Source organism: Myodes glareolus, chromosome 19, assembly GCF_982192425.1.
Source record: "Myodes glareolus chromosome 19, mMyoGla1.1, whole genome shotgun sequence".
NCBI lineage: Eukaryota > Metazoa > Chordata > Mammalia > Rodentia > Cricetidae > Myodes > Myodes glareolus.
The window spans coordinates 52967278-52985115 of NC_142044.1; the positions used below are offsets into that span (position 1 = coordinate 52967278).

The following is a 17838-nucleotide window of genomic DNA, read 5'->3' on the forward strand; positions in this document are numbered from 1 at the left end:
CCACCTGTTAAAATTTGAATTCAATTCTGTAGGATTCCAAATTATATTCTTACAGTACTTACATTACAAGTAACTAGACATGAGATTATTTGGAAGTAATATTGATGTCCATTCTTTATGCTCTTAAAATATGCATATCATATCCTTGAGTGGTACTGAATCCTTTGACTTTTCCTACTTGGAAAAGTATGAATAATAAGCCTTTTCCTTCTTTTATGCATCTTAAAAGGTACACACGCTAAGTAAAGCATGCATAGACATGGTTGAATTAATGCCCTGCTTTCAGTGACAACTTTTAACTGATTCTTTTCTTCTTATTTCTCCTCAAATAGCAGGTAGCTCCACAAATTTAGCCAAGCATTTTTCCCAAACATTTTCTACATGCAAAATGTATGGGTAATATATAATTTATATACAATGTATCATAATAAAATGTATATATAGATTACTTATTATGTATACTTTTAACACACATGTTTTCATTTTTCCAACCACAGTCTGGGTAAATTCTGACAATAACAATAATCTTTTTATATAATCCTTTTTGTAATTGTATTACACTGTATTATTTTTGTATGTATCAGCTGTTTTAGAAAATGCTTAGTTTACACGAAGACTAAACACTGAACTGATTAAAAAGTCCACTATATTTCTAGCTTCCAGTTTTATAAGGATCACAATATAATTTCTCATGGGAGTAAGTTAGAAAACGACAGTTGTTGACACTTGCACTTTACAGGTCGTGAATCTGAGACAAAGGGAAAAGCAAGTTCACGCAGATTCCAATCCCTGTTACTTAAGTTACCCACATGGAGAAGGAATTAACTAAATGAACAGAACCCAGCACTGCTGGTTGCACTTTAAGCTGTCCCTTTATACATCAGGTAGACATGGGGTCATCACAAAGAAGGAGACAGATAATGTTTATTTAAATCCTTACCTGTACAATGTCCCTTTCAGCATATTTCCCTCGGGAAGAAACTCTTACATCATCTCCATCCAATTCAACCATTGCTTGAAAAGGAAACACAGTTATTAATTGAATACAATGTGCTGAAATAAAACCGTGTGAACTAAGAAATCACTATGCATGCATGCAGCAATGCACCCGCTGGAGTTACAGCAAGGCAGCTGCAATCTTCATATTTTTTTTTAAATCATTTTCTCCAAACAGCCATGGAGTACAAAATCTACAGCTAAAGGAAGCCAGGAGTATGAATGGCCCTCTTGAAGTCGGGCAGGGTCAAGTACTGTGGAGCATTCTCTGAGCCATCTTTCCATCCTATTTACCATTCTGTAGGATCTAAATCTTGGTTATATGCTTAGATGACTGGCTGGGCATGTGATATTCACCCATCTGTTTTAATGGGTTTTTTTCTAATATAAGAAACAGCAGCCATTGTCATCTTCAAGTTGAACCTTATTCTTACTGACATTACAAGGTCGAGACTGTCCAAGTTTTCCTTTACTGACCACTGAAAAACAAGGCAGTATTTATTCAGTCCTTAATAAAATATGATTTTTTTGTGAAGCATGGTAATTGTGTTTGTTGAGAAATAATTTCAGCATTGGCTGCAACAGCTGGTCCTCAGAAATGCTGTCCCGACAGAGCAGCTGGGGATGTGTGGTGCTGCAATTAGAAACATTTCCCAGAGTTTATTAAGTTTTCTGTGAGAATTCCCTAAATAATTAATTGTATGAGGGAGCTGGTTTGTGCTTAAAGTGTAATTCTGTTACTGAAAATTCATTTTGCATACACAGGACAATCAACAGACTCGGAAGAGGCCCCAGAAAGTGCAGCACTGCTTGGCTGGAACACAATCCTCACCCTGCACTGCTTTCTTCAGTCCCTGCAACGTATTTGCCTTAGAAAACGTTGTTTTCAAATTTATCTTCCTACATATGTTCATGAGTCAACGTTTTGGCTGGAGCATTGCTGGTAAATATGGTTAACAGATCTGCCTGCATATACAATATATGCCGTAATTTTATGAAATGTATGTTCGACTGATAATAAGGCCACTGCTGTATTCCTGAGACTGTAAATGGTATGTGTGCTCACATATGTGAAGTGAATAGCTCCTGTTATCTCCTAGGTTGGCTTTTACGATTTTCATCTTATTTCAAGATATAGCTGTGCATTGCTAGTGATGTGTTCCCCTCCCTGCTATGCTCATAGATGGCGACGATTCCCCTGCACTCGCTCTAAAATGGGAACAAGGCTCCGGTAGCAACGGAGACACTGTCATTATTATCTCCTACAACGTCTATTGCCTCATTAACATCAAGGAAGAAGATGAATAACCTTGCATACTAGAGAGGTTCTAGACATTACCTCCCACTCTTCAGCATGCTTAAAGTTTAAAGGTTGCAGACGGCAGGAAGTGGGAGGCAAGCTTTTGAGAGCAACAGAAACAAGTTGATAATGACGGAGGAGTCATCTCCACACTTCAGGTTTTCTGAGCGTCTGATCCCAGGAGCAGAGACTGTGGCCCAGAGGGACACTCCTGTGCTTCTCTCCAGCCATCGGAGACAGGGTGAAGGATAAACTTACATCCCTTCTCCTCAGCCTGCGTCAGAGCAGCTGCTGTATCAATTCAACTTTTTTTTTGTTTTGTTTTGAAAGTACTAAAGGAGGACTTTTGACAAAAGAATAGCAATTTGTATGCCAGAGATTTTTCTATCTTGTCTTTTTTGCTTCTTAGTCATGGAGTTAAAGGGAGAAACAGAATTGACAGGAAAGGAAAGGGGGGAAAAAACTGTGTTAGAGAAGCATGTATTGTACCCTAGCCAGATAATTAGTTTTCTAAAGCCAGGAAACATATCTATCTCATTGAAACTTCTGCAGTGGTAAAAGAGAAACTAGGTGTTGCAGGACCCTAACTCCATGCTGACAGCCGGACCCTAACTCCATAGTGACATTTTTTTCCATAGACTAATGTCACTCTGATAATTAGGAGTTGGGGAGGCCATGGCAAAACCAAGTCCCCTGTCTGTCTACACTCTTCCCTCACACTTCCTTACCGCACCATGGCTGCTCCAGAAAATGTGCTGAGCTACAGAAGGAGTCTGGTATTCATCTCCAAGTGAATACCATGCCTTAGGGCAGTTTATGCTTCAACAAAACCTATCAGGGAAGCCTAGGAAGATGGTGGGAGCCTTCAAGGAATGGGGAATCTGGCTCCACCCATGGGTTCTCACTCTTCCCAATGCTGCAACCCTTTAACAGTTGCTCAGGTTGTGGTGACCCCACCATAAAATTATTTTTTTTGTTGCTACTTCATAACTGTAATTTTACTTCTGTTATGAATCATAATGTAAACATATAAATGCAGAAAATCTAATATACAACCCTAGTGAAAGGGACATTCAACTCCCAAAAGGGCCATGACCCATAGGTGAGAATCACTGGGTTGAAATGCATTTTGTTTTTGTTTTGTCTTTTCAAAACAGGGTTTCACTTTTAGCTTTGGAGCCTGTCCTGGAACTAGCTCTTGTAGATCATGCTGGCCTTGAACTCACAGAGATCTACCTGTTTCTCCCTCCCAATGACTAAGATTAAGGGTGGGGCTAAAATGTATCTCAGATGTATCTTGGTCTGACAGATTTCTGCATGTTTTTCTTCAGTTAGTTCTGGGTATCTGGTGGAGAAATGATGGATTATCATTTCTCAGCTCCCTACAAATTCACTGGGGGAAGAAAGAAATAGAGAGAATAAGTAGCCTTGGATTTGGAGTGAGGCTAGGATCCAACTAGCAGTTTGCTGATCTGCATAGAAGGATGCAGGCAGAAATTCACAACAACAAGAGTCAGTGGCTTCGCGCTCCTGTATCATGGACGGGCTCTTACAGACCAAAAACTGACCAGTGTGACTTTCAGGGGACCTGGCAGACTGTAACATATTCCTGAGTGGTAAAGAAGAAAAAACAAGTACCAAAGGAGAATGTATGAGCTATTTTAGCTTGCAACGGATGGATTTGGAGAAGCACAGTCTGTCACCACTAGCCAAAGCCGGTGATCATGAGTCAGAGCATGAAGAAGATGTTTTAGTCTTTGCAGCTCTAAAGAAGTAGCCCACGTCCACAGCTGAACAGATGCGAACAGCCAGAGAAAACAGCACAGAAGCTGTGGCAGTCAGAATTAAGAGACTTTGTAGCAACAGGACAGCCAGGTCTCATGCTAAATACATGGCCACTGTTAGTAAAAATAACTACCCATGTGGAAGTTAAAGTTGCCACTCAATCGCAGTTCAGTGGCCTTCGTGAAAAGAAATTAGCCAGGTGACCAGTAACAAACCACCTTGAAAGAGCTTCACTCAGGTCACTAGTAACCTAAAAAGCTGTCCTGTAACTGGCATTTGAGAACGCTGAGCCTACGTCAGCTCAGTCCAGGATCATCTACACAGCCAGCTCAGTCCCAATGTTACTGGACTTCATTCTTTCACCTGATGGACCTCTTTGTTTCTAAAGCTAATTCTATTAACTAGCCAGAAGCTGGAATCACATCAAATTAGCATATCGTGCTTCTGTTAATATTTCTGCTCACCATTTAATGATTCATTAATTTAACACTGTTCTTTAAAGGCTGTGGCACTCTTCCCCCACACAGCGAGCTCCCCTGGAGTGTTCTTTGCCTTAGGAACCAAATCTCAATTTAGCACTCTGTCAGTCTCACAGACTGTTTCAAGATCCAAATTCTAACAACAGGCAAAGGTGCTCACTCAATAAATGTATAAATTGGAGGGAGGGTGTCTTAGCCAATGAATGGGAACTGTATTTATGCCTATGATGATGTTCTATATATCTACAAGCTCAATTACATTCTTTTACCCAGTTGAGGCTGACGAAAAGGTAACAAGACCATAAGACCACTGAACTCTTGTTACTTACCATCAAATTCTGCAGGTCCAACACCTACTATAATTATTGACATTGGAAGCTTCGAGGCCTTTAGGAAGAATAGCACAATGAGATCTCAATAAAGACATTTAATTCTTAAGTAAAATGAAAGCACATATAAACATTGTATAGACTTTGGATTTGGCTATTTTTTGCAGACAGTCCTAGAAATTTTAATAATTTAATAATTAATTTAAAATTTTATTTTTACAACTTAAAGACAAAAAGAAAACGATTTCTTGATTTTCTCTGACATTTTCACAGATGCTCACTAAGATAACTTTGAATAACATGTTCAAAATTGTCATCATCACAGGGGATTATTATCAGGAATTATTCTCACAGCAAATTAGCAAGTACAAACCAATGGCTACTCAGATAACTTTAACCTTACTTATTCGTGCATTAAATATTTGTGAACTGCTGAGACTGAATATTTAATGTTGCAACATGGCTTTCATCACATGAAGTATTTGAGTCATATTCTATTTAAGGTTACCAAATGGGGCTAGGAGGACAACCCAGCAGGTAAAGGCTCTTAGGATCAAGCATGAGGGACTGCATAGGCCAAGGAGCCATACAATAGAAGGAGAGAACTGATTCCTGTAAATTGCCCTCTAACTTTCACATGTGAATCAAAAATACCTGTTACGCACATGCACATATGTAAAATAAATTAATGTAATTTTTTCTTTTGAAAAGTCAACAGTTAGAATCAGCAACAGATGCACAGCACACATAGTGAGAACATCTTGCGCTGGGAAGTCGGTGAACTACAAAAAGCTCCGTCTTAGTGCACTGTTTTCCTTTTAGCTAATTGTGAATTATTAAGTCGGCATGCTAATTGCAAACAGCATAACTAGAAAGGGAACAGAAATTCAAGGGTCTAGGTAGAAATAAAATCTATAAAGACATTGGGTTGTTCCAAAAAGAAAATTAATCGATGAATCACTTGAATATTCCCTACTTGCATTTGTTTTTTTTCGCATACTAAATAACTAACAATATTTTTCTGTTACTAAAATTTTGAGGCTTGACACACAACTCATCCATTCTACTTATTCTTAATTAAATATGACTCTCTGCCAAGCAATGCCAAGCTTAGGCATAGAAAAGTTTGGTAAAACAGGTATAATTTAGCAAACCTCCATCTGGTAAACATAGATTTTAGAGTAAATTATCAAAAGAAGATAATAAAATCGTGAGCAAACAAAACATACATCTGGGATTGTAATGCATAATAGCAAGGCTTTAAGTCAACTACCGAAGCAGAGACTGGCTAGATTGTCCTCATGGAGCTGGAATGTCAGGGCATGATAGGTCCTAGTCATCAGAGTACAGGAGTACAAATCAGTCTACTGTTTGAAAACCAAACAAACCTTGTATACATGAAGGTAGTTCCCACCTCCCCAGTCCTTATGCAGCAAACGTGTGAAGATTGCTGGATGAACTAAGAATGAGATCAACTGCAATGGTGTGGTCATTCTGTTTCTCCACGTAGTCACCTAAAATAGAATTTGTTCTCAACCTAAGGGGCACTGTGGTGTCACTGAGACCCTGGTCTTACTTACATTAACTATGGATTCTTTAGTTTGAGCCATATCTGAGATCACACCGTCTGTCACAATCAGGAGCACAAAATACTGGGAGCCATCTTTTACGGAAGATGCATACCTGAAAAACAATAGGAAGGTAAGAATAGCAGGAACAGGAGGAGCTTCAGATGAGGGCTGCAGAGTGTTAAGTTTCAAATCTGGGACAAATGCCTGAGATGACTACTTAACACATTAAAACAGACCTGGCTGCCAGGTTCTCCCAGCATCCCAAAGTTCCTACCTGTTACAGGGCATGGCTGGGGTATCCCTGGTCAGGATACCCTGAACTCTCGGGCCAGGATCTGGGCTGTTCTTCTTCCCTATAAAATCCAGACATTTTGGTTGCCCTTCACCTTTCGTACCTTTGACTTCCTGACTTCTGCCTCTGGTTCCATTCTCCATGGAACCCTCTCTCCAACATGGCCCAGCTCAGTGTGGTCATGTCCACTGTGGACTCTCCCAGATGTCCTTGCCTCTGACCATGCTCTCACACATATCTACAGTAGCCATGTCCTTTCCTTTTTCCTCTTTTTTCCTTCACAGAGTAGCCATGAGGCATGGCCAGCAATCCTTCTAATATTGAGAAAATATTTACACATATGTCAGAAGCCTCATTAAGTACGAATTTTTCTGAAACAACCAGGCAGATTAGCTGCACTGCTAGTGCCTGCCAGGACACAGAAATGCTTAGCTTTCTTAGAAGTGTTTTCACTAACAAAATTTGCCAGGATGGAGATTTCTTTCATAAAAAGGAAAGACTGGATATAGATTTTAAAAAGACCTATTCTGGCTGCAATTTATTATGTGCAAGCTATTCAAAAATTGTTGAAGTCATCAGAACTCAGTTTTCTTATCTTGAAAATTGAGACAGTAATATTTATGTCTTTGAATATTAAATGAATAAATTATATGTATAATTATATTCATGGTACTCAATATAAAACAGGGCTCTGTAAATTAAATAATGACTAAATGATTCTTGTTTTTGAACTGGACTAAAGCAATGATGTATATCACTGTGAATATACTAAACACCACTGGCATGTATCCAAAGAAACAATCCTTTTATTATAATTATAGAGATTTTACCTCAATAAAAAAGTCAAATAGAGGGTATATTCACAGTTCTAAGTGTGTGTATGAGGTTAAATGAGCATTTGTGTATATGTGCATGTGTGTGTACGTGTGTATGTATGTATGTGTGTGTGCACACATGTTTATATGTATGTGTGTAAGTGTGCATCCTGACACAAATGTGCTGGGTGTTTCACTGATCTAGAGATGGTCACATAGGCGAGTTCATGTTCAGTGACAAGTGAGTCTCACACAACTCTTAGGACACAGGACTGGAAACAAGAAGACCTTGTTATATCAAAAACTATCAACCAGACCACGGGGGGTGGGTGGGTGGGGAAATTGTTTAAATGTATTAAATTGACAGGCTAAAGAACTTGATCCAACTTGAAAAATCCTAACTGATCCTGCTTGAACATGTTGGGTGCAAGCAATATATCATTTTGAAGTAGACTTACAAATCACATGATTACAAATATTTGCAACTTTCTGGGGTACAAAAGAAATTAGCATGTACTCGTGCTAATGATAAGATGGCTGTTGACATGGCTCATTCACTTATACTTGCAGAGACACTTGGATTAGTCCCACAATGACACCACAGAACAAGTGACCCTGAACACCAAGGAATCCATATGAATGTGACAGCAATACAATCATCGGGGAACAACCCCAAGCAGGGAAACCCATTATCCTTTTCACTTTCAAAAGAAGAAACCTTGTAGTTTCCAGCTGTTCAATTTTTAATATCTGAACAGTCATTTTTCAAAAAAAAGAAAATGAAAAGGCATGTATTACTGACTACAATTCAATGTGAAGTTTTATATTTTGCGTGATTAATGTAAGACTGGAAATTGCAATAGGAACACATCTAGACGTGCAATGGTATTACCTTTGTGCTAGTTTAGACCAGTCAAAGCTGCTAAAAATGGAAGATTCCTAGCTCATTCCAGAAGTCAGGTTTTATAATGTAAGCCTCCACCTTGAGTGACTTAGCAGGCTCGATCCCAGTCCTAAGAGGAGAGGCTGTGTTCACAGGATGGAGAGGTGGGGGTAGAGGCTGAAGCTGACCAAAATAAACCTACATTCCTCTGTAGTTCTTATTCATCTTAAAATTCATAGAAACCTAGCTTATTCATCTTAAAACTCATAGAAACCTAGCAGTTTATAATCTTAGACATTTTTAATAGTGCTTCATAGTTAATGTATAAAAGTATGTTTGTAAGGATTCATATACTTAAAATTATTGTAAATTCCACAATTTGCATAATAGCTGACCAATCTATTCTTGTGCTTAATTACTATCTGCACTGAAAACTAGGGATTTGAAACTATTTCATTCCTGTAGCAGTTGCTCTATAATTGATCATTTATTTGGAGAGTAAATCTAAATTTCAGACAAACCAATCTCATGCTACTATTTCTTTTAGTTTAGCTTCTTCTTAAAAGTAGTAATAATACTTATGATCAAAAGAATTAATATGTTACAGGAGGTATGAAGTAGGATGTATCTGGCAGGCCACACTCCAAGTGCCTTTCAGAAAGTGACAACGAGACACAGGCTTGTAGATTAAATTATATTACAGAAGTGTCCTTCTTAATGGAGTCTTCAATGAATTGCATAATTAAACCTCTTATTAATAGCCTTATCACTACCTATTCTGGAATATAGCCAATCTATAATTTATATGTTACTATTACCATGAAAAATGTGAGAGAAACATTACCTTTCTAAAGGCCTCAGAATTCAAATCTATCTGCCTGGAGTTTCTAAAACAGTTCCAAGCATATTTTTCATAAAAACTTCAGAAATGGTTTTCTCCGATTTGTGAAGTATTCTTCTAGCTTTTCATTGGCTCGTAGGAACACAGAAGGCATGAGAATGAGCTAAGAAACCAATTTAGGCATGTGCCACCTAAATAGTTAGGTTATCATTATACAGTGGATTGTGCATATTAATATTAAGTAAAGGGACACACACAGTTAAACATTTCATCATAGATATAAAAAAATTTGTGTACCGAAGCTGCCACCTCAAACTACATTTTTAACTCTGTAATGTGGTGAACAAGAGACCCTGCAGAGGTGTGGAGCGTGGTTTTGCTGCCTACTGTGTTTACATTTTTGTTGTCCTTTTTCAATTATTTATTTTATATGTAGGGATGAGTTGTCTACATGTATATCTGTACATTGAGAAGGTGAGCCCAGGACATCAGATATCCTGGGACTAGAGTTAGATATGGCTGGGAGCTACCATGTGGATTCTAGGAATCAAACCCATGTCCTCTGGAAGAGCCGCCAGTGCTCTAACCCCTGAGCAATCTCTCCAGCCTTCTGCATGTCTTAACCTCTGTAGTAGAGATTAAAGACAATGGTACAAGGTACAGCAACACAATGACTTTGTGTTTGGTTATAGTGGTTTGAATTTTAGTCCATACAATGGTCACTTTATACACGCATGTTGCATCCACCAGAAAAGTAGGAATGATGGCAGTGCTGGCACCTCATGAACTACTGTGAAGGACAAAAATTAATCCATGCTACAGCACAGAGATTCTGCCAGAGATGCCACAGCCTCAAAAATGATTGCTGTTATGATTTCGCTGGCTGATCACACAGAGGGAAGAGATCAAACAATGTGCTCTTCTTATTATTTTGAAATCAATTATAGCAACTCCAAAATAAAAATGTCAGTTTCTAAGCAATTAAAACTAATGTTAACTGGCTATCCAGATCCCGGAATGTTCTCAGTGCTAAACAAACAAACAAACAAAAGGAGAAATGCCAAGTTGACAACGGAGCAGGGTTAAACTGGTATTCACTATAAGTAAGTGCTGAGAAGGAAATGGCAGACTCGAAGCAACACCAACAGTTCTCTGCGATGGAAGCAGGGCTAGATTGGTGAGGTGGTAGCTAGACACTGGAGATCCTGGGGTCAGGCTATTGGCTTGTACTTAGATATGCATAAGGCACCAGCCGATGTTGAGAAGCATTTTTATAGTGTTTGAAAAAGTCCTTAAATCACACTGAGCAAATACCATTGGGAATTCAAGAAATTGGAAGCAAGGTGTATGCTACAAGTCTGATACTTTGTGTTTTATCTATTTTATATTTTTGCCAACCCATTATTATTATTATTTCAAAGTCAAGTTAACACTGAGAAATTAGTGAAAAAATGAAGGTGTGCACAAAATTGCTATTCCTAAAAAAGAATCCAAAATGCCAGTAGGTATATACTAAACAGTCTACATTTCACTCATGGAGAAAACACCCTTGAAGGACAAAACAAACAAACATAAAAATACGAATATGTACTTGCTCTGACTTAGGGACAAATAGGTTTCAATGGTAACATCTGATATAAGCATATCAGAATTCAGCTAGTAGACACTTTTACTTTGTTTTGTTTTTGAGATATGGGGTTACGTATTTCAGGTGGCCTCAAACTTGCTATGCAGCTGAGGTTGGCCTTAACCTTTGAACCTATTGCTTCACCTCTTGGGTGCTGAGATTACATGCATGTACCCCATGTTAAGTTTATGGGGAGCTGGGAATGTACCTAGGACTGGTGTATGCTAGACAAGCACTCTAGCAGCTGAGTCCATCCCAGTCCCAAGCCAGAACTTGTCCACATGTCTAGTGTTTATTTTCTAAATGGGAGACTGGTGCTGTCTACTACTGAAACGCGTTCATGAGAGATGACATAGTCAAGAAACTATATAAACAGAGTGAGTGCGTGTGTTAATTATGCTGCTACTTTCGGTAAAGAAACAAATAGAATATCATCTTCCAGCAGATGAAGTTTTCAGATGATGATTTTAGATGAGCCAGAAATTGTCTGTCCTAATAAAATATTAGCAATAAAATTAAATATAATTTTCAGATAAAGAAAATGGGAAAGAGCGTTTATTTTAGAGATTTTTGTTAAAAGGTCATCAGAGAGAACACTTTAATTTCCTGGGAAGAAAAGATAAGTAATACAAATCCAGCTTTGGCTGTTTTCTCCCATTTTAAGTATAATAATAAATAGTTTTTAGATCATGGCTTATTTCAAAGGATCTTGAAGCTTTAGTCAACAGTGACTTCTATATCTGAGATTTAGAGAGCGTTGAGTGACACACAGGAATAGCAGTAGGGATGTAGTTTACTATTTTATCGTCCTTGGCTTCCATTCATCGATTTCTTTTGTTTTTGTGTGTGTGTGTCATGTGTGAAGGTGTGCTCAAGAGTGGAAGTGAACTGGAGGCCAGGAATTGAGGTCAGGGGTTATCTTCAAGCCTTTTCCACATTTATTTTTTAAGGCAGGATCTCTCACTGAGCCTAGAGTTCACTGGTTTGGTTAGGATACTGGGTAATGAACCCCAAGCATCTGCTTGTCCTTCCACCCCACCCCAGCGCTGGGGCAGAAGACATGAATTAGAAAGTCTGGGTTCTAGAGATGAGAACTCAAGTCTACATATGTGTATAGCAAGCACTTTACATCTCCCCAGTCCAAAACTATGGTTTAAACAGAAATAAAAAAGCATATAGAAGAATTCTATATAAATTTAGCTTTTTATAGTAATACCAAGAAAACAAACACAGAACTGATTCATAAGTATTGATTAGCATATTTAAAACAATGGGCATGAATCCATATAAAATGGGTTTTGGCATTTTTCTTTTATCTTTCTTTTATGAAAAAGTGATGTGTATGGTAGTGTTAGGGAATCGATTAAAATTATTTTGCATTAATATGGTTTCGATACTATTTTTTGGCAGCTATCAATAACCTAGAATGGTTTAAAAGGAAACATATTTTCTATAGGAAACTTATTAAGTCAATACGATTTTCAAATTATGACTAATGATCAAATAGTTGATTGTGGAATGAATGCCTGGGGAACAGGAAAGAATAGCCCACTATAGAGAAACAGAGAGGAAAGAAGGCAAAATTAAGTGTCATTTCATCAAAAATCAATGCTTGTTCTTATGAAAAAATAATGTTGAGATTAAGAATTCACACATTAGTATAAATTACAGAAGAAAGTATTTGAGAAATCCAGAACCAAGAGTCACTATTGAGGAGTGGCTTCTTAGATTTTTGTCACCCTGAGGTCAACCCTGAATGCTGAGGCACTGTCACATCCCATGGAATTCAAAGTAGAACACATTGGACTTCTGGTCACATCCAGAGAGATGATGGCAAACCCCAAGAATGTTCTGAGAACTGCGGTCTTACACTTCTGTTTAATATTGGATGCAGACTAATTTCAATATCTAGCCGTACATTCAAAAGGATTGGACCTTCTTAGCTAATTTCAAACTATGACAGAGTTTTATAGGATTTTCCAGCAACATTAAGCCAGATTTTCTTTCAGGGATCTGCAAAGTGATATCGAATCCACTTATGTATAAATGAAGCATCGTTAATGTATAAATAGAGTTTCTGTTTTAACATTTTCTCTGGAACATGTAGTCTGAACCATAAGCAAATTCTCCTCTCTGTACCGTGTGCTATATACCAGCAGACGTCTGGGAATTAATAAAATTAGCTTTCATATTAACCTCAGAGAGGTTGAAAGAGTGTGCCCTATATATCGCAGAAAAAAAAGCACCTGACTTAATGGGACTGCCTCATTACTTTTATGCCACCTCAGGACATGACATTGATATGAATGACTCAGCCATTTTAAGATGGCCATCACTCTTATTTGCTCTCACATATTCTTTTTATAGAAAAGGCTTTCATTGGTTGGAAAGGAAAGGCCTAACATAACCTGGTGCAAGCTTCTCCATTTGAATCTGATGCAAAGTCCTCCGTAAAGCAGTGTTCACTTGTTGGTGGGGACCACCCTGCCCCTACCGACTTCCTAACCTTCTCGGAGTCAGTGAGAAGAAAACTCCTTGCCTGTGGAATTAAGGTGCAGCGATGGGCAGTTTTAAGCCTGATCCAGGACATTAGCCTGGAGCAGAACAAGCCTCTTGCCTGCTCCCTACTTACCTCGCTACGTGGTTTATCACAGGAGCAAAGTTGGTTGGCCCATACAGCTGCACAGATTTCAGGCTTCTATAATAAGCTTCCATGACCCCTTCGATGCCATCACAATAAGGATTCTGAGGGTTGCCGTTCTTGTAAAAAATGATGGGCAAAGAGAGTAAAAAGAAAAGTTAGTCTCCATGAAAATCAGTTAAGGAGAAATTAATACGCACTAACATGTTTAAAGATAATTTAAACTTAAAGTTTTTTAGTAGCACCCACCCAACACTGATGAATTAACTGGTCCACAAAAGATATTATATAGATCATAATATAAAGATAGTACATTTGAAAAAGAGAGAGTGCAAAAATTTAAAATAATCTGAGATGCACAGCAGACATTTTCAAATCAGAGATAACTCCAAATAGATTTCTGCACATTTAGAGATTTTTATTTAAAATCCATAAAGAAGAAACCTAACTCTGAGTGGTTAGATATTTAGTGGTTTTAACTCCATATCCTTAACATAGTCTACATTTTCCCAGTTTAATATCAGTAGCAAGCATGTATTACGACCCGCAAAAAGTAAATGTTTTCAATTCAGTTTTACTGGAAAAAAGCAAAATATTTGCTATGTCCACACTTTGAAGTGACCAAGAAACGGGGAGAAAAAAAATCAGAGGATATCCATGTAATCGAGTGAATGGAGCTGGTTAGTAATGAATACTTGTTTTGGGAACAGTGCCCACACGGACATCACACCCTTCCTTTCTCACACTGCCCATGTCCTGGTACTGTTGAGGTTAACCCTCCAGGTCCAGATTTTACAAGTTATTCAAGTGAGACATTGCTAACTGTTGATTTCTTATCTATCTAATTGTCCCTAATGTTTTAACACTTTCTATCTTCGCATCAAACAGTAATCTATATTGTCCCAATATGTTGGGAAATCCAGGATACCTAAGGTGGGTTGTTCTGGACAGAGCAGGCTAGCTCATGAGATTGTGACAGGTTAAGATGCTGATGTGAGCTGCAGTCACGCAGAAGCCTGACAGGAGCTCGAGTAGGAAGCCAGTGGGTGTGTCACAGCTTTGTTTCTAATGACGCGGCCGCTAACTTCTCAGAATGAGGAGTCAGAGAGAAGGATAAACCCGCAGCAACTTCGTGTGAGACTTTCAGCAGTTTCTCACCACTGTGTCTCCTTTACCCTATCTGCCAAGACTGGACCACAAAGAGCCGCCTTCACCAGCTAAGGACAATTAGGCTCTGTCTCTGGAAGTGGGGGCGTGCAAAAATTGTAGACATATTTAAAGAAATAATAACCATAGCTATACTTAAGCAGCAATAATGCTAGCGTGCATATTTATCCCCAAATCATCATAATAACGGATCATTTACAGCTGAGGTTTGTTGAAGTCTAGGTAGCAAGTTTTGTACTGAATAGTTCATGCATGTAAATGTTAGTAGCTGAAAGGCTCAGTAAAGTGTTGTTAGAGCTAACACATAAAGAAATGGAAACACTGAGTGGTTAGCTCATTCAAGGCCACACAATGCAGAGAGAGGAACTGTGACTCTAGGAAATCTGACTTCAGAACTGGACCCTTTCATCCTTTCCTGTCACCACGTAGGACACACCTGATGCTTTGCAAAGCTGGGGATCTTAGGAACTAAGCCAGAGGGATCAACACCTTCAGTCTTGTTAATTATAAACAAGGGATTTATACTGCACTCTTCACTTTCATTTTTAAATTTTTTTCAGATATTTTCATTAGCTAACACTCATACAGTGCTTTTTAACTGTGATGGTTTGAACGAAAATGTCACCCACGTAGACTCAGATATTTGAATTCTTGGTCCACAGTTAGTGCTGTCTGGGTAAGCTTAGGAGGTGTGGCCTTGCTGATGGAAGTATGTCACTAGAGTAGGGTTTGGCATTTAAAAGCCATGTTTTCCCCCAGTTTTCTATCTCACTGGATTCCTGCTTACAGTTTAAAATGTGAGCTGTCTACTGTCATGCTTCCCCGTTGTGACAGTGATGAGCCACTATCCCTCCAGTACTGCAAACCCCCAAAAAGCCTTCCATTCTCTCGAGTGCCTTGGTCCTGGTGTCTTAGCACAGAAACAGAAGAGTAACTAATACAAAACTAAAAACAAACAAACAAACAAAACAAAACAGCATAAAATGCCACCCGGAAAACAAATGCTCTCCAATAGGGGGATTCTGGTGTTGGCTCTTTAGATTTTTGTGTCTGTTTCTTATAAGGGAGATCACAAACACTGTCCGACACTACCACCAATTATGCAGTTGAGTTTCTCGTGTTGGTGGAAACCACAGGGGTCAGCACCCATCCGGAGTGCAGTGGATAAGCCTCACTCTGGGAAAAATTACCTTTGCGATCATGGTATCTTGCCTGCCAGGTAATTATAGGTATTTAGCTTGATGTGTCTATAGATACCAGAAAAGTCTAGAAAGAATAGGGCCATTGGTGGGGGCTAATCTTAAGGAAGTAAGGATGAAACACAGGAGGTAAGCACTGGGGAATGGGAAAAACGGAAGGAGGATGAATAAGTGTGAAGGGATGGAGGAGAGTAGGGACAAAGGGATGGGAGGAAGAAAAACTTACATTAACGATGTTTGAAAAAGTCATATGAAAACTTACGATTTTATAAGGTTCCATATATATGCAGAGATAGATAGATAGATAGGTAGATAGATAGATAGATAGATAGATAGATAGATAGATAGATAGACAGATAGATAGGGAGCGTATATAAATGGAGTTACCTTACATGTGGGATAATGCTACTCCCACAAACCATAGGTTATCAAACAAACAAACAAAAAACCCAGTGCCAGAAGTGGATACTTCCCACTGAGTTGTTGACAACAGGAGTCCCAGAGACCCCCCAAATAATGCAGGCAGTTCTCATTGCTCTTAGTTGCCAATCTGACTTGATGGTAAGACCCTATTAATGAAAACACCACACACAGGGGTCATTCATTGGCCATGGAGAAATGAAGCTGGTACTGACCTGGAAACTAACTCCCCGATGGCTTGCTTTCATAGACAAGAAGGTGCTATAGACATTGCAGGGGAATAAGTTATCAACAGTCTTATCTGGCTGTGAGCTTTGCAGTCTATAGTAACAAGGGTCTGACAGGATATATCCCTTGATGTGACTGGGGTGTCACTCTTATGGAAATAACCAACTATTTTTTGTGATTGGTTGTAAGGCCTGCTCCACAGGAAGGAACTTTATACCTGCTACTACAAACCTAGCCCATAACCTGGGGAGGACACAAGTCCTTGAAAAGAGTTTACTACTATAAACTCTTAAATAGACAAAGTGTTAAATTGCCTTCTAAATGTTTATCTTCATATCTACAAACCAGTGCAACTCACATTCTCATTCCACAGAACAGGTCATCAGAAAAGCCTCATGTTTCAGTTGACAGCGGTAGATATGGGGATTGACCACTGGCCAAAGTGTAGAGAATAAATAACTAGAGAGTCCTGGGTTCTAAGTGATACGTTTATATCACACATCATCCTACAAACTATGCAGAGGAGGGATTGAAAGAGTACAAGAGCAAGAGGCTGGGGGAGGCAGGGCCATCTGAGAAGTAGTGATGTGACAGAACCGTAGACTCAGGAGCTTACACCAACTGTGAGTTGTCAGCACAAGACCTATGCAAAAACAAGCCAATCCACGTTCCAGCATGGATGAGGTAGAGGCCACCTAGCTGAGGAGCTATTGGAAGTTGATGGCTGTTGAAGGAGACACAGTCAATTTTCTTCAGTGTTGAAAATGGTATATTGATGTGGGGGAGCTGGAGAGGGAAGTGCATGTGGACACGATAAAAATATATTGCATATATGTGTATAAATATCAAAGAACAAATGAAAATATATTAAGAAAATAAAAACCTCATTATAAAATGGATATACAAAGAATCTAAAATCTAAAATATAGAAATTAACATTTAACACAAAAATGTTGGTTTTGATGTTAATTGGAGGTCACCTTGAGTATGTATGTATGTATATATACATGTATGTTGGCTTGTATGTGTGTGGGGGCAGATAGCAGCATTGGGTGACTTCTACAGTAGCAATTCACCTTATTTTTTGAGACAGGGTCTTGAAATGAACCTGGAGATCACCATTTTTGCTAGCCTGGCTTGCTGTAATATCTCAGGAAACCTCCTGTCTCCACTCACAGAATGCTGGGGTTGTGGCAGTACCACCATGCCCAGATTTCTACTGATGCTTTTACGTGCAAGCTAGGGATTTGAACTTAGGTCTTCAC

At 38.8% G+C, this 17838-nt stretch overlaps 1 protein-coding gene and 1 non-coding gene across 3 annotated transcripts in view; both read right to left on the reverse strand.

The window, feature by feature from the left end:
• The window catches only part of Cpne8 (copine 8), a 162408-nt gene that overhangs the window by 8326 nt on the left and 136244 nt on the right, over positions 1–17838 (reverse strand). For both annotated transcript variants that reach the window (XM_087899191.1, XM_087899190.1), the window contains 4 exons: positions 13551–13678; positions 6470–6572; positions 4890–4947; positions 941–1014 (listed from right to left, as the gene is read on the reverse strand). In XM_087899191.1, coding sequence (XP_087755317.1) covers positions 941–1014; positions 4890–4947; positions 6470–6572; positions 13551–13678 — 363 coding nt within the window. The remainder of the gene's footprint in view (positions 1–940; positions 1015–4889; positions 4948–6469; positions 6573–13550; positions 13679–17838) is intronic.
• On the reverse strand, positions 15787–15953 carry LOC125407518 (U1 spliceosomal RNA). Its single transcript, XR_007234242.3, has one exon. It is a non-coding gene; the product is annotated as a U1 spliceosomal RNA (small nuclear RNA).